This window comes from Tachyglossus aculeatus, chromosome 4 (genome assembly GCF_015852505.1).
Source record: "Tachyglossus aculeatus isolate mTacAcu1 chromosome 4, mTacAcu1.pri, whole genome shotgun sequence".
In the NCBI taxonomy this organism is placed as follows: domain Eukaryota; kingdom Metazoa; phylum Chordata; class Mammalia; order Monotremata; family Tachyglossidae; genus Tachyglossus; species Tachyglossus aculeatus.
This window is the reverse complement of record NC_052069.1, coordinates 80,320,586-80,345,025: the sequence shown is the minus strand read 5'-3', so window position 1 is coordinate 80,345,025 and position 24,440 is coordinate 80,320,586. Positions and strand designations below refer to the sequence as shown.

Sequence of the window (24,440 nt, the reverse complement as noted above, 5' to 3'; positions counted from 1 at the left end):
AGGAAGGGGCTCAGTCTGGGAAGGCCTCCTGGAGGAGGTGAGCTCTCAGCAGGGCCTTGAAGGGAGGAAGAGAGCTAGCTTGGCGGATGGGCAGAGGGAGGGCATTCCAGGCCCCGGGGGTGACGTGGGCCGGGGGTCGACGGCGGGACAGGCGAGAACGAGGTACAGTGAGGAGATTAGCGGTGGAGGAGCGGAGGGTGCGGGCTGGGCAGTAGAAGGAGAGAAGGGAGGTGAGGTAGGAGGGGGAGAGGTGATGGACAGCCTTGAAGCCCAGGGTGAGGAGTTTCTGCCTGATGCGCAGATTGATTGGTAGCCACTGGAGATTTTTGAGGAGGGGAGTAATATGCCCAGAGCGTTTCTGGACAAAGATAATCCGGGCAGCAGCATGAAGTATGGATTGAAGTGGAGAGAGACACGAGGATGGGAGATCAGAGAGAAGGCTGGTGCAGTAGTCCAGACGGGATAGGATGAGAGCTTGAATGAGCAGGGTAGCGGTTTGGATGGAGAGGAAAGGGCGGATCTTGGAAATGTTGCGGAGCTGAGACCGGCAGGTTTTGGTGACGGCTTACCCTCCTCGTTCAATCTCTCATCCTATCCCGACTGGATTACTGCATCAGCCTTCTCTCCGATCTCCCATCCTCGTGTCTCTCTCCACTTCAATCCATACTTCATGCTGCTGCCCTGACTGTCTTTGTCCAGAAACGCTCTGGGCATGTTACTCCCCTCCTCAAAAAATCTCCAGTGGTTACCAATCAATCTGTGCATCAGGCAGAAACTCCTCACCCTGGGCTTCAAGGCTCCCCATTCCCTCGCCCCCTCCTACCTCACCTCCCTCCTCTCCTTCTCTAGCCCAGCCCGCACCCTCCGCTCCTCCGCCGCAAATCTCCTCACCGTACCTTGTTCTCGCCTGTCCCGCCATCGACCCCCAGGCCCACGTCCTTCCCCGGGCCTGGAATGCCCTCCCTCCGCCCATCCGCCAAACTAGCTCTCTTCCTCCCTTCAAGGCCCTACTGAGGGCCCACCTCCTCCAGGAGGCCTTCCCAGACTGAGCCCCCTCTTTCCTCTCCCCCTCCTTCCCCTCTCCATCCACCCGTCTTACCTCCATCCCTTCCCCACAGCACCTGTATATATATATATATATATATATATATATATATATGTATATATATATATATGTATATATATGCATATGTATATATGTTTGTACATATTTTTTATTACTCTATTTCTTTATTTTACTTGTACATATCTATCCTATTTATTTTATTTTGTTAATATGTTTGGTTTTGTTCTCTATCTCCCCCTTCTAGACTGTGAGCCCACTGTTGGGTAGGGACTATCTCTATATGCTGTCAGCTTGTACTTCCCAAGCGCTTCGTACAGTGCTCTGCACACAGTAAGCGTTCAATAAACATGATTGATTGATTGTACTAAGTATTTGGGAGAGTTGATTACAAAGGAGTTGGTAGAAATGTTCCCTGCACACAATATGCTTACAGCCCAGAATGCTTAGAACAGTGCTTGACACACAGTAAGAGGGTAACAATTAACATAATCGCTATTAGTCAAAGCTCTAAAAAATGGTAAAGTTTGACACCTATGATCAAGGAGAGTAACTATCCAGGTGAACTCGTGGAGCCCCAGCTGGGGCAGGGACTGTGTCTGATTTGATTAGTACTTAATACTATTATCATTTTGCATATTACAGAAAAAGCATATGCAAAGGTCATCTCTATCATCAGCCTTTTCAATGAAACTGAAAAATCACTTTGATACCTTGCTGCTTGCCACTGCACACAAAACCTTACCTAGAATCCTTCTGGACTGACTCAACCACTGTACTTAAAACCCTAACATGGTACATCAATATGACCTTTGCCACCTACTAAATGCAAAACTATAAGGAACCTATAAGACCTAAGGACCAAATTTGTTGACTGTACAAATGAATTGGGCACCATCACTGACCTGGGCTGGAAAATACTAAGCAAATTTAGCTTTTCTGAGAACATCTTCAAGATCCACTGTTTCACAATTGAATGGCAGGTTGTGACAGGAGTGAAAGTGCATTGTGTGACCTTGCCTCTTGTCACAATGGAGTAAAACAATATTGTGTACCACATCAGGCCTTTTTAACCCATTAGGGGCAGTGCGTGCTTGAAGATGCAACTGCGGACCTGGAAGCTCAAGTTACAATATCCTCCCACGCTCAGTATTTCTCAACAGACTATGAGCACATTCAATATTTCTCTTCTTCCCATTGCAGAGTTTGCTCTTTCTGACTGGGCCTGGAGTTCTTTCCTGGTAATCTTCATTTGAAAATTGCTCTAAATGGCTATAAAAATCAACTGAGTGCAGGGGCCCCATTCACTAACTTTGATTTTTCACTGGGGGTAAAATAAGGAAGGGACTATGAAACAACTGGAAGTTTGCAGACAGTGGTCCTCTATATATTGCTTGCAGAAAACAGAAGCAGGTGGGGTGGAGACCTGATAATAATAATAAAAATTACGATATTTAAGCGCTTACTACATGCCAGGCACCGTAATCAGCGCTGGGGTGGACACATGCAACCCAGGTTGGACGCAGTTCCTGTCCCACATGAGCCCAAATCCCCATTTTATGGATGAGGTAACAGGCACAGAGAAGTGAAGTGACTTGTCCAAGGTCACACAGCAGACAAATGGTGGAGCTGGGATAAGAGACCATGACCTTCTAACTCCCAGGCCTGTGCTCTATCTACTAGGCCATGCTGCTTCTCTAACCCACCGATCCACTGACCTTTGGATGGAATGGGTAGGTAGGGGGAGAGAGAAGATATTAGGCAAGATGGCAACAGATGAGGTGGGGGGGGGGAGAAATTATTAGGCAAGATTCATTCAATCGTATTTATTGAGTGATTACTGTGTGCAGAGCACTTTACTAAGGGAAAGCAGCGTGGCTCAGTGGAAAGAGCCCGGGCTTTGGAGTCAGAGGTCATGGGTTCTACCAATTGTCAGCTGTGTGACTTTGGGCAAGTCACAACTTCTCTGGGCCTCAGTTACCTCATCTGTAAAATGGGGATGAAGACTGTGAGCCCCATGTGGGACAACCTGATCACCCTGTAACCTCCCCAGTGCTTAGAACAGTGCTTTGCACACAGTAGGTGCTTAATAAATGCCATCATTATTATTATAATTATTATTACTAAGTGCTTGGGAAGTACAAATCGGCAACATAGAGAGACGGTCCCTACCCAACAACGGGCTTCAGTCTAGAAGGCATTGGATGATAGCAGCATCTAAGGGAGAAGTCGCCATTTCATCCACCCCTAGTCTCCTTCCTGATCCCATCCACAAGCTGTGTGATTGAATCTCAACACGGATTTGTCCCATTGCCCACTGATGATAATCATGAGCTACTGTTCCGGGGTAACCCGCTGGGTCTCCTTCCCATACCATGGGAGTGGGAGGGGGGCAGAGTTTTGGGGGAGGCACATGCAAGGGGGCTGCATCATTCCCTTTCTCAATGACTTCTGCTTCCACTCCCACAAGAGAATGGAGTCAAGTTGAAGTGAGACACCCCAGAGATAAATCGCTGAGGTAAGTGTCTTAGAACAACCTGTATCTTTGTATAAATCAAAAATAACCCCCAAATTGTAATCATATTCCTTTTTTGGGGGCCCAGAGAAGTTATCTAAAATGGGATTATGAAAATGGTAAAGTTTCCTACCTTGTACAATCCACGCACACCTTCATTTTTGTATATTTTTACAAGAGTATCCAACATTCCTTTGTACTGTCTTTTTGAGTTCACGTCACCTTCATACTGTAACATAAGTCTTGTCTTTGTCACCCATAATGGATTTGTAAGACAGAGGGTCATCGCTCCTAAAAAGGAATTGAAATTGAATAGAATTGGATATTACCGTGAAAGTTCTGTTTTAAAAATATTGTGAGCTTCAGGCCCATCTTTCGAAATTCACTAATGTGAAAAGAAAAATACTCAGATTTATCGACCACCTTTACTACGTAAGTCCCAGGGCAGGAAGCAATATAACCACACACCTTGAGGTTTAAATTATGTTTTCAAACGTTTGAGTTTTGCAGATTCAGAGCCATAGCGTATGCACGCGTATCTCGTAGGCTCTTCAAAATGTAAATAAAATAAATTTAAGTTTAAAAATATACTGTTAAAATCACTGACACTGTGATGGAAAGAGACCGATGTGCCTTTAATCTTTTCTCCATCTTTGGCTCTGAAAAATAGAACTATATAAAACCAAGTAACACTCCTAGATTTTATAGCTGGGATAGTATATTTCTAGGTGTAAGCTACTTTTTATGGTATTTGGTAAGTGCTTATTATAGGTCAGTCACTGTACTAAGCGCTGGGGAAGACACGAGCTAATCAGGTTGGACACAGTCCCTGTCCCACATGTGGCTCACAGTATCAATCCCCATTTTACAGATGAGGTAACTCAGGCAAAGAAGTGAAGTGACTTGCCCAAGGTCACACAGCAGACAAGTGGCAGAGCCAACATTAGAACTCAGGTCCCCTGATGCCAGGCCCAGGCTCTATCCACTAGGCCACGCTGCTTTTCCTTGTGGGCAGGGAACATGTCTACCCATTGTATTGTACTTTACTGTCTTCGGGGCTTACTATAGTGACTGCAAACAGTAAGTGCTCAATAAATGCGATGGATTAACTGAATTCTGCAGCCCAGAGTACTCAGGTTAAAGGTCTAAAACAACCTAGCAGCGTGGTTCAATGGATAAGAGCACGGGCTTTGGAGTCAGAGGTCATGGGTTCAAATCCCAGCTCTGCCCATTGTCAGCTGTGTGACTCTGGGCAAATCACTTAACTTCTCTGTGCCTCAGTTACCTCATCTGTAAAATGGGGATTAAGACTGTGAGCCCCATGTGGGACAACCTGATTACCTTGTATCTCCCCCAGCGCTTAGAACAGTGCTTTGCACATAGTAAGCACTTAATAAAATGTCGTTATTATTATTACTGCATCAGCCTTCTCTCTGATCTCCCATCCTCGTGTCTCTCCCCACTTCAATCCATACTTCATGCTGCTGCCCGGATTGTCTTTGTCCAGAAATGCCCTGGGCATGTTATTCCCCTCCTCAAAATTCTCCAGTGGCTACCAATCAATCTGCACATCAGGCAAAAACTCCTCACCCTGGGCTTCAAGGCTGTCCATCCCCTCGCCCCCTCCTACCTCACCTCCCTTCTCTCCTTCTCCAGCCCAGCCCGCACCCTCCGCTCCTCTGCTGCTAATCTCCTCACCGTGCCTCGTTCTCGCCTGTCCCGCCATTGACCCCCGGCCCACGTCATCCCCCGGGCCTGGAATGCCCTCCCTCTGCCCATCCGCCAAGCTAGCTCTCTTCCTCCCTTCAAGGCCCTACTGAGAGCTCACCTCCTCCAGGAGGACTTCCCAGACTGAGCCCCTTCCTTCCTCTCCCCTTTGTCCCCCTCTCCATCCCCCCATCTTACCTTCCTCCCTTCCCCACAGCACCTGTATATATGTATATATGTTTGTACATATTTGTTACTCTATTTATTTATTTTACTTGTACATATCTATTCTATTTATTTTATTTTGTTAGTATGTTTGGTTTTGTTCTCTGTCTCCCCCTTTTAGACTGTGAGCCCACTGTTGGGTAGGGACTGTCTCTATATGTTGCCAACTTGTCCTTCCCAAGCGCTTAGTACAGTGCTCTGCACACAGTAAGCGCTCAATAAATACGATTGATGATGATGATGGCCCTTTTAGATTGAGGCCCCTGAGGAACAGGGGCTGGGTTTAATTTCCAGTGGTGTGTTCTTTCCCGACTCTCACTCCAGTGCTGTGCACACAATGAGCACTTTATAAGTATTATTACTACTATTTGTGAATGGAATACTTTTTAAAAAATCAACGTAAACTAGACAACTGTGTCACCACAGGACTTAAAAGTCAGAAGTGATTCATGTAGCTTGAGTAACATCTACATTTAGTTACTAAGAACAAAAAGAAAAGAAACATTGCAGGTTGCAAGTTAACACTTTTGAAAGCTATATATATTTCCTCACCAGCTTCAGCAGCCGACACTAGGTATTCTGTTGCTTCGAGCTGTGTTGCTTTCCCCTCCGTCTTATAGGATTTGATAGCATTATAGCTAGAAGGGTTAAACACAAAGATCAAGATAAACATTAAACATACCAAAACACTGACATAAAGCTGACAGAAATGAAATATTTTCACCATCATTCTTTAAATAGTATGTGGAAGGTAAATTACCTTCCAAAGTCATTCTTCAAAAAAAGTCATCACTTTTAATGAGTTGTTTAGAAAATTGCTTGCATAGAAGTGAACTGCAATCAGATTCATTATTAAATCCTGGTTTCTGACATTTTACATTATGACAGCAAAAAGTATCACTCTAAATATAATCTCTCTCTACAGGCAGTAGTACTGATATTTGTATAATATTTTGTAACAGTCAGGTTATATCCATTTGGGGTTAAAATTGAGTTTATCCTACGTAAAAAAATTGTCAAAAATATTATGTTTTATTCAAGGCAAGCTACTAGAAACAATGCACTGCATGCCCCACAATACAGGAGAAACATGTTACTTGAAAATATGGATTGTACCATAAACAAATGTATTGTGGGGTATGTTTCCGCAATGCCTTCCCACGTTATATATTGAAATCTGTTCCAGAACCCTTGGGATAAATATGAAATTCTTTTACATGAACTGTAACATTAAGCATCACCAAACTTTTATAAATTCTCTTAAAATCATTCAAAACACACATCACAACATCAACTACACGTTATGGGCAGGGATTGTCCCTGTTGCTGAATTGTACTTTCCAAGCGCTTAGCACAGCACTCAAGAAATACAACTGAATGAATGAATGAACTACATGGGACTGGCAATACGATTAGCCCTTGGAGGAGCCTGAAGAAGTAGAAGCTTACTCTTCTGTTTGTGCCAGTGGTTTTTCAACTTTGGTGAAATATGAGTGATTTAGATTGAACAACAGCCTTCTTCTATTTGTCATAAAGCACTCTGCAGTAGACTAAGTGCCGCTGAACATCTCTGCACACTTCTGAACTCTTCTCTCTATCAGAGTTGTCCTTTTCAGTCTTTTTTAAAAGTTCCTTGGTTTTCTTGAAAATGGCTGTGAGGATTTCAACCCAGCGGTCCCAGCTGATGGGGGAGCTGAGACTCCAGCCTTATTGGTGACCATGACCACCTCCTCTACTACCTCCAGGGATGGGGGTTTCTCCGCTTTATCCAAAGCCAGGACAGAATCGGGTGAGGTAAAAGGGCAGAGGAGATAGGTTCCTACCCTCATAAAGCTTGCAAGGTGGAGGGGTTTCCTACCACCTAGTGACTGAACTACTTCCTCACCTGGATCACACATTAAAGGACACATTGATTTATAAACCCGTCTCTGGGCAAAAAAGTCTGGACCAATGAACTTCACTTGGGGTGGGAGGAATGCAGATAAAACGAGCTCTGGGAAAAGAAGAACTCTGATTATCACGTTTGCTTTATACACGGGAGGTTCTGGGTCTCCTCCAAGGGCCTTTCACCGATTCAGCCCTCTTCTCCCGACTCCCTCTCCCTTCTGCACTGTCTACGCCCCTGGATCTGGACCCTTTGGGCACTTAGCATTCACCCCACCCTCAGCCCCACACCACTTACGTACATATCTGCAGTTTACCTGTTTATATTAATTTCTGTCTCCCCCTCTAGATTGTGAGTGAGCTCACTTTGGGCAGGGAATGTGTCTAACAACTCTGTTGTATCATATCATTATTGTTAGTAATAACAATAATAATAATAATGGCATTTGTTACTATGCGCTTAGCACTGTTCTTCCCAAGCACTTAGTACAGTGCTCTGCACACAGTCAGCTCTCAATAAATGCGATTGAATGAATGAATTAATTAATCCCCCCGCCTTACCTCCTTCCCCTCCCCACAGCCCCTGTATATATGTTTGTACAGATTTATTACTCCTTATTGATTTTACTTGTACATATTTACCATTCTGTTTCTTTTATTTTGTTAATATGTTTTGTTTTGTCGTCTGTCTCCCCCTTCTAGACTGTGAGCCCGCTGTTGGGTAGGGACCGTCTCTAGATGTTGCCAACTTGGACTTCCCAAGCGCTTAGTACAGTGCTCTGCACACAGTAAGCGCTCAATAAATATGATCGAATGAATGAATACCCTCCCAAGCACTTGGTTCTGTGCTCTGAACACAATACGGACTCAATAAACACCATTGATTGATCTGATCTAACTATAGGAGAAGAGGAGTCACCCTAAGTGAATGGAATAATAGCAATAGAAGTATTTGTTGCATGCTTGCTATGGAATTAAACACACCAAGTGCTGCAGTAGACACAAGGTAATCATGTTGGACAGTCAGGGATCTAATGAAGGGAGCAGAAGGCAGGCAGTCGAGTGTAGGGAGGTTCTCCTGAGTGAGCATGCTGTAACACTGGTGGGTTTGTCCCCTCACTCTCCACCACCAATGTGGGATCAACTAGGATTGGATTCCTAGAGGTCAACACCACCTCCTGGGAGAAATCCCTGTATTTATGACCACCTGCGGGAGCACTGAACCAACACCGGCTAATGGTAGGGGCCTAGGTACACAAACTAGTCTTTCAGGATCAGTTCCCCCATTGGTTTGTTGGTCCTGACTCTGTTGCCCAGAGGCTGGCACGCCAATTTGTGGCTATCTGTAAGAGTCAGATGGAACCTGCAATCCATGTGAGGACTCAGTTGAGTCACTAAGTGGTGGCAAAAATCCTCCACGCACACCCATCTGTTAACACACACACAGGGAGCATCAAGGCCTAGTGGAAAGAGCAGGGCTTGGGAAGGAGGTCAGAGAACCTGGGTTCTAATCCACTCTGCTGTGACCTTGGACAAGTTGCTTAACTTCTCTGTGCCTCAGTTATCTTACCTACAAAACTGAATCCTCCTCCCTAGACTTAGACCTGATTATCGTGCAACCACCTCAGCACTTAGCACAATGCCTGGCACATAATAAGATCTTAATACCATTAAAAACTATTCCAGAACACACACATTAATATCTAAGAAAAGATCTATAAAAGAAAAATGAAAGAAGCCCAAACTGCCCGATGACACTGACACTTTCTGTCCACAACTTCTACTCAGTGAACTGAATTCACAGCAAGAATAGCCCTACTTCCCATAGCATTCTATTATGTCACAGGTCCTGAATTTAAGATTATTTAACTACTCTGAAAAATTTGCCCAATGATTTTGCAGTTCTAAAATCCATCCTTCAAACTAAAAACAGGTAGAGATGTTTATACCCAAGTGTCTCTAAGACAGAAAGCAGCAATTGAAAGGTAATAATAATGGTATTTGTTAAGCACTTACTATGTATCAATAAATATGACTGAATGAACGAACCGAATAGTTGGGATGGGAAGGAAGGGGCAGATTTTAGTGATGTTGTGAAGGCTGAAACTCGTTCAATTAATCCATTCAATTGTATTTATTGAGCGCTTGGGAGAGTACGATATAACAATAGTAATACTAAAGGGGAGAGTTTATTGTTATAAACTGACACATTCCCCGTCCGTGACGAGCTTAGTGTCTACAGGGGGTACTATAAATAAATGAGAAGCAGCGTAGCTCAGTGGAAAGAGCACAAGCTTTGGAGTCGGAGGTCATGGGTTCAAATTCCGGCTCCGTCAATTGTCAGCTGTGTGACTTTGGGCAAGTCACTTAACTTCTCTGTGCCTCAGTTACCTCATCTGAAAAATGGGGGTGAAGACTGTGAGCCCCCCGTGGGACAACCTGATCACCTTGTAACCTCCCCAGCGCTTAGAACAGTGCTTTGCGCATAGTAAGTGCTTAATAAATGCCATTATTGTTATTATTATTAGGAACCGTACTAATGAGCACTGGGGTGGATACAACCAAATTGAGTTGGACACAGTCCCTGTCCCACTGGGGCTCACAATCTTAATCCTTATTTTACAGACGAGGAAACTGAGGCACAGAGTAGTTAAGTGACTTGCCCAAGGTCACACGGCAGATAAGTGGCTGAGCCGCCAGGATATGAGCCCAGGTACTTCTGACTCTCAGGCCTATGATCTATCCAAAAGACCATGAAGGTGTTCAGTGGGGTCCACTGGAAGGCACAGACAGACCCTGGAGTTGGAGGACCTGGGTTCTAACTAATCCTGGCTCCGCCATCTTGGGCATGTCATTTAACTTCACTATGCCTCAGTTTCCTCATCTGTCAAATGGGGATTCCACACCTGTTCTCCCTCCTACATAAACTGTGAGCTCCGTGAAGGTCAGGGACTGTGTTCAGCCCACTGTCCTATATCTACACCAGTGCGGTGCCTAGTAAGTGCTTAAATACCACAATTATTAATAATAATGAAGTGAGAATCAAACACAGGCTACTCACCTACAACAGTAAGTCCAGAAAATGTGCAGTTCACCAGATCTTGGTCTGACCTAGACACTACCCACTTTTGGAGAACCAAGCAAACTGACTTCTGGCAAATTTATTGGAGAGTTTTAATGACTCCAGAGTTCATCCAGATCAGTAGAAGCAAAAACATTTGCACACATCATCACACATACCCCCCATTTCAGAATATTTACTTTCAGTATTTCCAAGTCAACAACTCGGGATACAGATAAGAGGAAGGAATGAAAATAAGGTAGGTGTTAAGTGAATTTCAGGGAGACATTTAGCAGAGCACTGCCACAGCTTCATGAGCTTTAGTAATGGAGAATGGGGATAAAGTAGGAAATAGAAAACTACAGGAAATCTAATCATTTCATTAGCTTAGATGACAATCCACCTGCCTTCAATTTTTTTTTAAACCAGAGCAGTTAATAAATAGGGAGAAGCAGCAGCAGTGTTGGACAATAAGGTGCACTTGTAGGAAGATGTCTATAGAGGCATGTATTGTTTCTCCCTTCTTCCCCCTCCCCATTTTTTTTTTTTTGGTATTTGTTAAGCGTTTACTATGTTCCAGGCATTGTACTAAACAATGGGGTAGATCAATCAATCAATCAAACTTATTGAGTGTTTACTGTGTTCAGAGCACTGGACTAAGCGATTGAGAGAGTACATCACAACAAGTTTACAGTCTAGAGAGGAAGACAGACATTAACATAGATAAATCACAGATCTATACATAAGGGTTTTGGGGCTGTCAGGGGTAGTGAGTAAAGGGAACAAATCAGGGTGATGCAGAAGGGAGCTGGAAAAGCAGATTCAAACAAATTGTGTTGGACACAGTGCCTGTCCTACATGGGGCTCATAGTTTAATCCCTATTTTACAGAGCCCATGCTCTTTCCATTAGGACACACTGTTCTTCACTAGGCTGAGCTCCCTCTAGACTGTAAGTCTGTTGTCGGCAACCCTGCCCACACACTTCGCTCCTCTAATGCTAACTTCTGACTGTACCTCGGTCTTGTCCATCTCACTGCCGACCTCTCGCCCACGTCCTGCCTCTGGCCTGAGATGTCCTCCCTCCCTATATCGGACAGACAATTATTCTCTCCCACTTCAAAGCCCTACTGAAGGCACATCTCTTCCAAGAAGCCTTCCCTAAGTCCTCCTTTTCCCCTTCCAGCCCCTCAGCACTTATGTACATATCTGTCATTTATTTATATTAATGTCTATTCCCCCACCCCACCCCAGACTGTAAACTCATTGTGAGCTGGGAATGTGTCTGTTTATTTTATATGGCACTCTCCCAAGTGCTTAGTCCAGTGTTTTGCACACAGTAAGGGCTCAATAAGCATGATCAACTGACCTCCCCATGGTCACATAGCAGAAAAGTGGTAGAGCTGGGATTAGAACCCAGGTCCTTCTGGCTCCGAGGCCCATGCTCTATCCATTAAGCCACATTGCTTCTCACCCCTCTTGGAAGTTTTGGATGCCTTCCTATTCAAAGTTCCTCTTCCCATGCCACTGTTCATGGCTGAAGCTAGGGATGGAAAGCCAAACCACTACAACAAAACCACAACTCTCCTTTCTAACTGGAGATTGCTACAGTGCTCTGCACATAGTAAATGCTCAATAAATACCACTGATTGATTGAGATGCACTTGGATTTGTACTCTCTCCCCCCCCAGAATATAGAACAGTGCTCTGCACATAGTAAGTGCTCAATAAATATGACTGACTGAATGAATGAATAAACTCACTGTGGGCAGGGAATGTGTCTACCAACTCTGTTATAATGCTATATTGTGCTCTCCCAAACACCTTGTACAGTGCCCTGCACACAGTAAGTGCTCAATAAATACCACTGATTAATATGCACTTGGATGTGTACGCTTTGGGTTTTTGGTAGTCATCCAGCCCTTAGCTCGTTCATAGCTGTAATTTATTTAATGTCTGTTTCCAAGGAAGGACTATGGCATAGTGGATAGAGCATGGGCCTGGGAGTCAGAAAGTCATGAGTTCTAATCCCGACTCTGCCACGTGTCTGCTGTGTGATCCTGGGTAAGTCACTTCACTTCTCTGGGCCTCAGTTACCTAATCTGTAGAATGGGGATTGAGACTGTGAGCACCATGTGGGACAGGGACGGTTTATACACCCAGCTGTCAACTGGGTGACCTTGGGCTAGTCACTTCACTTCTCTGGGCCTGTGACCTCATCTCCTCCCCCTCCCCATCCCCCATATATATGTATATATGTCTGTACATATTTATTACTCTATTTATTTTACTTGTACATATCTATTCTATTTATTTTATTTTGTTAGTATGTTTGGTTTTGTTCTCTGTTTTCCCCTTTTAGACTGTGAGCCCACTGTTGGGCAGGGACTCTCTATGTTGCCAACTTGTAGTTCCCAAGCGCTTAGTACAGTGCTCTGCACACAGTAAGCGCTCAATAAATACAATTGATTGATTGATACAAGGGATTTGCTTGTGTCCCCCCCTCCAGTTTTTACTTAGTACAGTTAGTAAGCACTTAACAAATACCATTATTATTATTTTTATTATTATTATTAGAGTTTAAGCTTGTAGTGTGCAGAGAACGTGTCTACCAGCTCGGTTGTATTGTATGCTTCCAAGCACTTGGTATAGTTCTGTGCACTTAGTAAGCACTCAATAAATACCACTGATTGACTGATTGAGAGTCCCCAACCTTGACTGAGAGCCCCTTGAGGGCCAGGGACCTTAATTCCCATTTGTGTATTCTGTCCCCACATTTGGGACACCGCTTTGTGCACAAAGAGCGCTTAATGAACACTAGTGAGGAGGCTTGTGACTTGTCTTCATCAACTTCACACTCAAATAAAGCCCGAGGAATACAATATTAACCGAAAACCCCGAGCATTTCCATATAGTATGGCAAAATCCCAACAGTTCTACTTACAAGAAAAAGTAGAGTCCCCAGGATAAACCCGCACCCCACACATTTGGGGTTACTCCTTGGTAAAGGCCACGCACTCCATCGAGTTTCCAAATAGTAGTCAGACAATGCAGAATTCCCTTATATTTCGGTCTCAACTCCAATCCATCACTGACTACACAAAAGCACATGCACAAAATTAATTTACATTTAAGTTCTAGGTAATGGCAAATTAGAACACATACATTTGACACTTTGCAAATCTTAAGTTACGTGAAAAATCCTCTAAATGATTTCCTTGGGGGTGGAGTAGAGCTGAGTTTTAGAGTCACCTTTCTCTGAGAAACTCAAGGTGCTGTACGACTAACATAAATAAATGAGATTTGTTCTCAAATTTTTCAAAGCTATAAATAGGCAGTGGTCGGCAACATTTTTGGGCAGAGGGACAAAGCAAAACAAAATTTTTGAGCAGTTGGTGGGCACACAGCCAATCGTCTATTTTAAACGCTTGCTAATGTAGCTTACTTCATTGTGAATCTTACGGCTTTAAATGTCTCGGCTCCTCCTCCTCCAAGACTCGAGAGCCATACTGGGTTCCAAGCAAAAACAGCTATGGCTCCCGACCCATATGTTGCCGCTTCTGGGCTCCAGGAACAGACAGCACGCATTAATTTTACAGATATAAATAATCAAATAAAAGGTTGATGTGTACATATCAGAACTCACCATCTTCGTTCCTGCAGAGATAGCCTAACGAAACCTCCCGAGCATCCCGTCCCCTTCGCTCGTGTTGTCCCCCCCGCCTTGGAGCTCCCTCCATCTGTACATCGGACAGGCCTCCTAGTCGAAGCCATCCTGAAAGCCCATCTCCAACACAGAAGTAGCAGCATGGCTCAATGGAAAGAGCACGGGCTTTGGAGTCAGAGGTCATGGGCTCAAATCCCGGCTCCGCCAATTGCCAGCTGTGTGACTTTGGGAAAGTCACTTAAATTCTCTGAGCCTCAGTTACCTCATCTGTAAAATGGGGATTAAGACTGTGAGCTGTGGGACAACCTGATCACCTTGTAACCTCCCCAGTTCTTTGCACATAGTAAGTGCTTAATAAATGCCATTATTATTTATGATTATTTTATATGTACCCCCGATTCAATTCCCAGTCCCAAATCATATAAATGCCAGCTTCCATCTCCAGCACTTGTGTACTTCCTTTTACCCATCCTGACTACTTAGACATATGCAGTTTTTCAACTGTCCATTAAATCATGGGAGGGGAATGTGTCATTACCATTGACTGACTGACTATACGTTCCAAGTGCTTAGAACAATGCACTGCCCCCGTGGGTGCTCAGTCAATCAACGCTATTTATCAAGAGCTTACTGCATGCAGACCACTGCACTAAGCACTTGGGAGAGTACAATAGAGTTGGTAGGCGTTCTCTGCCTGCAGTGAGCTTGCAGTTTAGAAATGCTACTGTTACTAAGTCTTAGATATTAAGACTTATTATCTGCAACCAACGAAAACGCCTCACCACTAACTATAAAGCACTCCACCACCTTATCTCCTCCTACTTTATGTCACTTCTCTCCTTCTACAACCCAGCCCACATACCTCGATCCTCTAGTGCTAACCTTTTCACTGTGCCTCGCTCCCACCTGTCTCGCCTCAGACCCCTAGACCATGGTCCTGCCTCTGGCCTGGAACACCCTCCCTCCTCAAATCCAACAGACAATTTCTCTTCCTCACTTCAAAGCTTTATTGAAGGCACATCTCCTCCAAAAGGCCTTCCCAGGCTAGGCCCCCCACTTTCCTCTCCTCCCACTCCCTGCTGCATTGCCCTGACTTGCTCCTTTTGTTCTTCTCCCTTCCCAGCCCCAGCACTTATGTAATAATAATAATAATAATGATGATGGCATTTGTTAAGCACTTACTATGTGCAAAGCACTGTACTAAGCACTGGGGAGGATATAAGGTGATCAGATTGTCCCACATGGGGCTCACAATCTTAATCCCCATTTTACAGATGAGGTAACTGAGGCACAGAGAAGTTAAGTGACTTGCCCAAAGTCACACAGCTGACAATTGGCGGAGCCAGGATTGGAACCCATGAGCTCTGACTCCCAAGCCCGGGCTCTTTCCACTGAGCCGTAATTTATTTATTTGTATTGATGTCTACCTCCCCCCTCTAAACTGTAACCCAGTTGTGGGCAGGCAAGTGCTTAGTACAGTGCTCTAAACACAGTAAGCGCTCAATAAATACAACTGAATGAATAATGAAACTACCATACTTTGATTTTGTTGAAGATAACAAGTAAAATGCTTTAGGGAATCTACCTCAGTCTTTCTAATGGGGGCATAATTAATAGTTGTATTTGTTGTGCCAGGCACTATACTAAGCGCTAGCATAGATAAAAGATAATGGGATGGGAAACAATCCCTGTCCCACATGGGGCTCACGGTCTTAAACCCCATTTTACAGATGAGGAAACTGAGGCACAGAGAAGTGAGGTGACTTGCCCTAGCTCATACAGCAGACAAGTGGTACAGCCAGGATTAGAACTCAGGTCCTCTGACTCCCAGGCCTGAGCTCATTCCATTACTACACACTGCTTCTCATGCGTGAAAGGAGCAATCAACAGATGCTAAATGAAAGGGGAAGTTTAGGCTTCTGTCAGTAATTTGGCACATGCAATTTTCCTCCATAATTATTCACTTCCTTCTGTCCCTTTTTTTTTGTTCAACCTCCTTTGCACTTGTGCTTCTTTCAGTCCTCTCTTTTGTTCCATCCAGGGCCTCCCATTTTAGAGCACCTGCACCTATTCTGTCTCTCTCAAATATCAAGGTCACATCACTGTAATCCCCCCCAGGCTAAGGGAGGAAATACTTTAGGCCTTTGAAGAACCTGATTTCTGCATTGTAAGGAGTCACCTGAAGCAAGATGAGATTAAGTATTAAACTGGGTCTCTCATTTCTCAAATTTGTCAAAAGATATCAAGGAACTCTCTGTACCTCCACCCACTCTATCCTGCAGCTGACCCCTTGCCCACTCTCGCCCTCAGGCCTGGAAGCCCCTCCCACTTTGTAATAATAATAATAATAATAATGGTATTTGTTAAGCGCTTACTATGTTCCAGGCACTGTACTAAGCGCTGGGGTGGTGAGCCCGTTGTTGGGTAGGGACCGTCTCTATATGTTGCCAACTTGGACTTCCCAAGTGCTTAATACAGTGCTCTGCACACAGTAAGCGCTCAATAAATACGATTGAATGAATACAGGCAAATTCAGCTGACAAAGTCCATGTTCCACACAGGGCTCATATTCTTCACCCCCATTTTACAGAGGAAGTAACTGAGGCAAAGAGAAGTAAAGTGGCTTGCCCAAGGCCACACAGCAGACAAGTCTCCCCATCTTCAAAGCCCTCTTAAAAATCACATCTCCTCTAGAAGGTGTGCCCTCACTAAGCCCTCATTTCCCCTCGGAGGAGATATCTATACCCCCGGATCTGTAGCCCTTAAGCACCAGGTATTCACTCCATCCTCAGACCCACAGCACTTATCCTTACATTCTGCCCTTTCTTCTTTCTGTAATTTATTTTAGTGTCTGTTCCTTCTCTAGACAATAAGCTCCTGTAGGGAAGGGATCATGTCTCCCAACTCTGTTGTACAGTACTTTCCCAAGTGCTCTGCACAAAGTAAGTGTTCAATACCACTAAGTAATTGAATAAATACCACTGAGGGATTAACCAAAACATTTTATACTCCCTGTTATTCTTTAATCATCCACTTAGAGACAGGTGTCATGTATTAGGAGGCAAAAGCAAACAAAAAAACCCTGCCAAAAAAGCCATACCTCGTTTTCTCTAAAAAGAGGTTCTTATTACATCACAAGTCCCCAAATTAAAATTGCTGTAAACAATAATTGGGGTATTTGTTAAGCACTTACTATATACTAGGCACTGTGGTAGATACAAGATGATCAGGTACCACGGGGGTTCACAGTCTAAGCAGGCAGGGATCAGGGATTGAATCCCCATTTTGCAGATGAGGGAACTGAGGCACAGAGAAGTGAAGTGACTCGCCCAAGATCACACAGGTAATTCTGGTGGAGCCAGAATTAGAACCCGGGTGCTCAGACTCCCAGGCTGTGCTCTTTTCACTAGGCTACACTCCTTCTCAGACTTTATGGAGGACCCTTGTCACCCCCTTGAAAACTCTCTAAAATGTTAAAAAAAACCAACCCTGCCAGCCGAAAATTCTTCCTTACATTGTAATTTAAAACTAGGGAAAGTAGTAGGAGTGCATGAATGTGTCTACCAGCTCTATTGTTTTGTTTTCTCCCAAGTACAGTGTTCTGCACACATAAGCACTCAAGTACCACTGATCGATTTGATTGAAGAGAGGAGAAGAGAACTTGAAAGTCTTCATCTCCTTCACATATACAATTACCGTCAAGGTGTTGCCTGGATATTTTGGCATGGGTGGAAAACCTCCAAATGCAATAGGGCTACTCAACTGGGGGATGATGTCCTTCGGAGAAAGCATGGGGCTGCCCCCCACAATGGTAAGTCCCACTCGCCTCATCGAGTAGAATCCATTGCTATTTCTGTCCCCAACTCAGATGGGCAGACAGTGTTAACCAGTGAGGTGGGAAGTGGATGGCAGCGAAGGGGCGGATTGATTCACCGCTTCAGGTTTGTCCCTCAACAGAGCAGTGGGGAGGGGGTATTTTTTAATACCCCCCCCGCCACATACACCCCGGGGGGAGACGGCATGGGGAGAAATGTGCAGTGCCTGCCATACTGATGCTGAGCCTCTAATTCTAGAACTCAGATCCAGTCCAGGTCACTTCTAGACTGTGAGGACATTGCTGGGTTGGGATTGTCTCTATCTGTTGCCGAACTGTACTTTCCAAGTGCTTGGTACAGTGCTCTGCATACAGTAAGCGCTCAATAACTGCGACTGAATGAATGAATGTATTCAAGTACCCTAATGAGGTGATGTGCTAAGGGAATGAAGATTTCACTTGATTCAGGTTTGGGAACTACAAGTGCATCGTGAAGGGGGCCGATAGCTTCACTTCAATCTTTTCGGTCGCACCATATAGGGAGATAACCCCCCCCAACTCATAATTGCTGGTCTTCTTTTTAATGTGTAGAGACACTTTGTACGTTATAACAAGGAAATAATCCCTGTTTGCTTCTAAGCAGGCATGGCTCTGCTCTGTTGTTAAAAGAGCCTCATTCCGCAGAAAAAAGCCAACAAAATTGCCGGGAACTTGGGAAGCAGAGAAAAGAAGATGTTCCTGTTAACTTGGGAGTGAGTTGAAACAAGCAAGCAAGCAAGCGACGCGATCTAAGACAGACCTTTTTCAAGGCTGATTACACCCACGCTGGCAACTGAATGTTTCAGAACATAATAACAATAGAAAAGCCATTTCTGGGTCAGAGGAGCGGGTACAGCCTCTGCCCCTGATAACAGGGGCAACAGGATGCTGGAAGGAATTATGTGAGACCGGCTGGCTTGATATCGACTCAAATGGTAGACTAGGGGCATACCACTAAAAATCTCTTATTTTCCCAAAATGGTCCTCATCTATGAATTACCTACACCCTTTTGAATTTACTAATATTTTGGACTTGCACAAAATCCTGGCTTAACAAATTCCACATTAACGAGCGGCTGTGTAAAAGTATTTCCTTTTCCTGTTGGGAAGCAGAGCAGCCTAGTGGAAAGAGCCCGGTCCATGGAGACAGAAGCTGTGGGTTCTAATCCCGGCTCCACCACTTACCTTGAGTATGTCACTTAATTCTTCTGTGCCTCAGTTCCCCTACCTGCAAAATGGGGATTCAATATATGTTCTCCCTCCCCATGTGGGATCTTATTACCTTGTATCTACCCCAGTGCTTATAGTACAGTGCTTAGCACATAGCAAGTGTTTAACAAATACCTCAATTATCATTATTTTGTTTGTTTTTAACCTATCCCTTCCAAGTCTTAATGGATGTTTCTCATTCTGGTGTCGGGGGCTTTGGCAAGCAACAATTCTGGGTTCAACAGTCTCTCCTCTGTCTCTGTCTCTCCACACTGAAGAGTCCAAAGTCTTTCAGGTTGTCTTCAGACCTCTGCTCATCTTTCTTACCCTTCCCTGTACTTTCTTCAGTTGTACAAACACAAAATCGGGGTGGAAAAGAAGGATGATTTTTATTTTCCAAGGGTAAATTGTAGGGATTTACCATGATCCAGTTGATTTTTGGACTGGGAGTTTGAAAGGCAGAGGAAATGCCCATCTTTTTTCCATCTGGAATCCCTCAGACCCAACTGCCAACCTACTGAAAACCCACCAAAATTCAGACCTGCAACTCTCTTTCCTAGTGGAAAGAACCTGAAAGTCAGAGGACCTGGATTCTAATTTGGCCCCACCACTTGCTTGTTAGGTGACCCTTGGCAAGTCATTTAACTTCGTCTCCCTCCTATGTAAACTATGAGTCCCAATGTGGGAAAGGGACTGTATCCGACCTGATTGTTTCGCATTTACCCTAACTCTCAGTATAGTGCTTAGCACACAGGAAGCACTCAAAATATACCACAATTATTAGTAGTATTTAATAATCTTGTTCTGAGACACAATCTTGTGCAGCTATGATTTTTCTCAAAACCATTCCAGATGTGGTTTCACTAATAACACCTTCACAAGGTTCATTTTTGTAATATGATAATCTAAATTCACATCCAACATGATTCTCTTGGAAGACTCCTGGGCTTCTTCCTGTCCTGTAGGTAAACAATTTTTATTGATATGCCAGAGCACTGTCTTGGGGACTTAGGGAATTGATGGCTGAAAAAGATAGGGCAAGCAACTGGATCAAAAATGAAATCTGGGAAATGCCTGGAGTAGAGCCTGACTGCGGGTTCAGTTGAGTAATAGTAATAATACCTATCACTAAATCCTGTCTATTCAACCTCCACAACATCACTAAAATCCATCCTTTCCTACCCATCCAAACTGTTACCATGTTAATCCAAGCACTCGTCCTATCCAGTCCTGATTGCTATAACAGCTTTCTTGCTGATCTCCCTACCTCCTGCCTCTCCCCACTCCAGTCCATACTTCACTCTGCACCTGGATCATTTTCCTACAGAAACGTTTGGACCATGTTTCCCCATTCCTCAAGAACCTCCACTGGTTGCCCATCCACCTCCACAACAAACAGAATCTCCTTAGCATCGGCTTTAAAGCATTAGATCACCTTGCTCCCTCCTACCTCACTTCGCTGCTCTCCTACAACCCAGCCCACACACTTCTCTCCTCTAATTCCACCCTACTCACTGTACCTCGATCTCACCTATCTAGCTGCCAACCTCTCGCTCACGTCCTTCCTCTGGCCTGGAATGCCCTCCCTCTTCATAACCACGGGATACTGAAGGCACTTCTCCTCCAAGAGGCCTTCCATGACTAGGCTGTCTTTTCCTCCTCTTCCACTTCCTTCTGTGTCATCCTGATTTGCTAATAGTAATAATAATGGCATTTATTAAGCGCTTACTATGTGCAAAGCACTGTTCTAAGTGCTGGGGAGGTTATAAGTTGATCAGGTTGTCCCACAGGGGGCTCACAGTCTTAATCCCCATTTTACAGATGAGGTAACTGAGGCACAGAGAAGTGAAATGACTTGCCCAAACTCACACAGCAGATAGGTGGTGGAGCCAGGATTTGAACCTATGACCTTTAACTCCAAAGCCCATGGTCTTTCCACTGAGCCACGCTGCTTCTTTGCTCCCTTTAATCATTCCCCCCTCCCAGCCCCGCAGCACCTATGTACATATTAATAATAATAATAATAATAATGGCATTTATTAAGTGCTTACTATGTGCAAAGCATTGTTCTAAACGCTGGGGAGGTTGTAAGGTGACTAGGTTGTCCCACGGGGGGCTCACAGTCAATCCCCATTTTACAGATGAGGTATCTGAGGACCAGAGAAGTTAAGTGACTTGCCCAAAGTCACACAGCTGACAACTGGCGGAGCCGGGGTTTGAACCCATGACCTCTGACTCCAGAGCCCGTGCTCTTTCCACTGAGCCACACTGCTTCTCTATATATTTAATAATAATAATAATAATGGTATTTGTTAAGCGCTTACTATGTGCAAAGCACTGTTCTAAGCACTGGAGAGGTTACAAGGTGATCAGGTTGTCCCACGGGGGGCTCACAGTCTTAATCCCCATTTTACAGATGAGGTAACTGAGGCAGAGAGAAGTTACTTGCCCAAAGTCACACAGCTGATAATGGGTGGAGCCGGGATTTGAACCCACAACCTCTGACTCCATTGTAATTTATATTAATGTCTGTCTCCCCCTTTAGGACTGTAAGCTTGCTGTGGGCAGGGAATGTGTCTGTTATATTGTGCTGTCCTCTCCCAAGAGCTTTAGTATAGTGCTCTGAACAGAGTAAGTGCTCAATAAATGATTGATTTTTAGATAGAAAATTTTGGGGGAGCTAGGAAATGTTCTACTGACAATGAGCACTTGCCCAGGCAGAACATGTGGTGCTGTCAAAAGAAACTGCTGTGTGCATCCAAAAAGTACTAACCAAGGTGAGTGTACTGTAATATGGTTTCTCCTTAATGCGAGTTCCTTCAAGTGTACAACTCTTACACAACAGAACTGAATGATTGACACAGTCCTTTTATTTTTCCCATAACCTCTCTCCAGCTGCATTTATACGTTTTTCCCTGCTCCTATTGTACAAATACAGTTTAGGTCTGTGTCTTCACCATGCGACTGTAAATTCCTGTGTCTTCTCCTTTATCTTGTACTTTGCCAAGTGCCCAGTACAGTGCTTTGAACAGAGTGGGTGCTCAGTAAATACTACTGAATGAAAAGCCTATCAAAGAAGTATTTTTCCCAAGGCTTGGGATAGGCCACGGCTGTTTCACTGACCAGAAGTGATTTGTTGCCGTATGTAAGTGGAATTTCAAAATAAATATTGGCCTTGCTATTTTTAATATAAAACTTGATCAATCAATCAATCGTATTTATTGAGCGCTTACTGTGTGCAGAGCACTGTACTAGGCGCTTGGGAAGTACAAGTTGGCAACATATAGAGACAGTCCCTACCCAACAGCGGGCTCACAGTCTAAAAGCGGGAGACAGAGAACAAAACCAAACATACTAACAAAATAAAATAGAATAGATATGTTCAGGTAAAATACATAAATAAATAGAGTAATAAATATGTACAAACATATATACATATCTACAGGTGCTCTGGGGAAGGGAAGGAGGTAAGATGGGGGGATGGAGAGGGGGGCGAGGGGGAGAGGAAGGAAGGAGCTCAGTCTGGGAAGGCCTCCTGGAGGAGGTGAGCTCTCAGCAGGGCCTTGAAGGGAGGAAGAGAGCTAGCTTGGTGGATGGGCAGAGGAAGGGCATTCCAGGCCCGGGGGATGAAGTGGGCCGGGGGGGTCGATGGCGGGACCGGCAAGAACGATCCTTTTTAATAGTCGGTCTTGTGAAACCATTTTGGAATCCAAATATAGTATTAATGTAGTATTTGTTGAACGCTCACTGGATGCCAAGCTCTGTACTGAGCACCCGGTTAGATGCAATGCAATCAGATCTTACAGAGTACACGTCAGACACATGGGGCTCAGTCTAAGGGAGAGAACTGGTAGTTAATATCCATTTTATTGACAGGAAGATGGAGGCACAGCAGTAGTGGTAGCAATAGCCTTTATTAAGTAAGCACTGACTGTGCACAAGACACTGTACTAAGTACCGGAATATAATTCACAGGCAGGGATTAGACCCCGTCCAAGGTCGCGCAGCCCATCTTCTCTTTCTTGGTCACAACATTATAGAGAGGAATTAAAATCAAAGCAGTTCTTTAGGTGGATATTGACATGAGAAACAGCATGGTTCAGTGGAAAGAGCCCGGGCTTTGGAGACAGAGGTCATGGGTTCAAATCCCGACTTCACCAATTGTCAGGTGTGTGACTTTGGGCAAGTCACTTCACTTCTCTGGGCCTCAGTTCCCTCATATGGAAAAAGGGGATGAAGACTGGGAGCCCCACGTGGTGACAACCTGATCAACTTGTAACCTCCCCAGCGCTTAGAACAGTGCTGTGCACATAGTAAGCACTTAATAAATGCCATCATTATTATTATTATTATTATAATTATTCCCTAATGAAGCTGCCACACACTGGCATCCAGATTTTGCATCAGGACCAAAGTGGTCACTTCTCCTCCCTTTCCCACACCCACCTCAGCCCCGCGGATACAGCATGGGTCTGGGCATCAGGTCATGTTCTAATCCTGACTCCACCACTTGTTTGCTGTGTGGCCTTGGGCAAGTCACTTCACTTCTCTTTGCCTCAGTTCCCTCATCTGTAAAATGGGGAATAAGACTGTGAGCCCCACATACAACAGGGACTGGGTCCAGCCTGATTTGCTTGTAAATGCCCTAGCGCTTAGTACAGTGCCTGGCACAGAGTAAGTGCTTTACAAATGCCTTAATCATTATTCTTCTTCTCCAGGAGGGAAGCACGACTCACATGGGGTGGGTTACCGTGAGGACGGACAGAGGAGAGATTCCAGGCCCAGGCTGCTCCTGCCTGAGTGGTGCGACCCTGCCTTCCTCCTGGGCTGACAGCGCACAGTCCATCCAACGCCCCAACCCTTCAATCAATCAATCAATCAGTGATATTTTTGGAGCCCTTACTGTGTGCAGGGCATGACTCTGGGCAGGTCACTTCACTTTTCTGTGCCTCAGTTACCTCATCAGTAAAATGGGGATGAAGACTGTGAGCCCCACGTCAATCTGATCACCTTGTATCCTCCCCAGAGCTTAGAACAGTGCTTTGTACATAGTAAGAGCTTAACAAAAGCCATTACCACATTATCATTATTACTATGCGCTTGGGAGACTACCGTGCAACATAATTAGGGGAAGCAGCACGGCATAGTGTGGATAGAACATGCGCCTGTGAGTCAGAAAGACTTGGATTCTAATCCTTGCTCCGCTACTTGTCTGCTGTGTGGCCTCGAGGCACAGAAGTGACTTGCCCAATTCCCTC

At 44.6% G+C, this 24,440-nt stretch overlaps 1 protein-coding gene across 1 annotated transcript in view; it reads right to left on the bottom strand.

Annotated features, from left to right (window-relative positions):
* Positions 1-24,440, bottom strand: part of SLC25A32 (solute carrier family 25 member 32) — a 40,022-nt gene that overhangs the window by 12,398 nt on the left and 3,184 nt on the right. The window contains exons 2-4 of the mRNA XM_038745796.1: positions 13,398-13,548; positions 6,063-6,148; positions 3,712-3,869 (exon numbers count right to left, since the gene is read on the bottom strand). Of these exons, the coding sequence (XP_038601724.1) occupies positions 3,712-3,869; positions 6,063-6,148; positions 13,398-13,548 (395 nt within the window). The remainder of the gene's footprint in view (positions 1-3,711; positions 3,870-6,062; positions 6,149-13,397; positions 13,549-24,440) is intronic.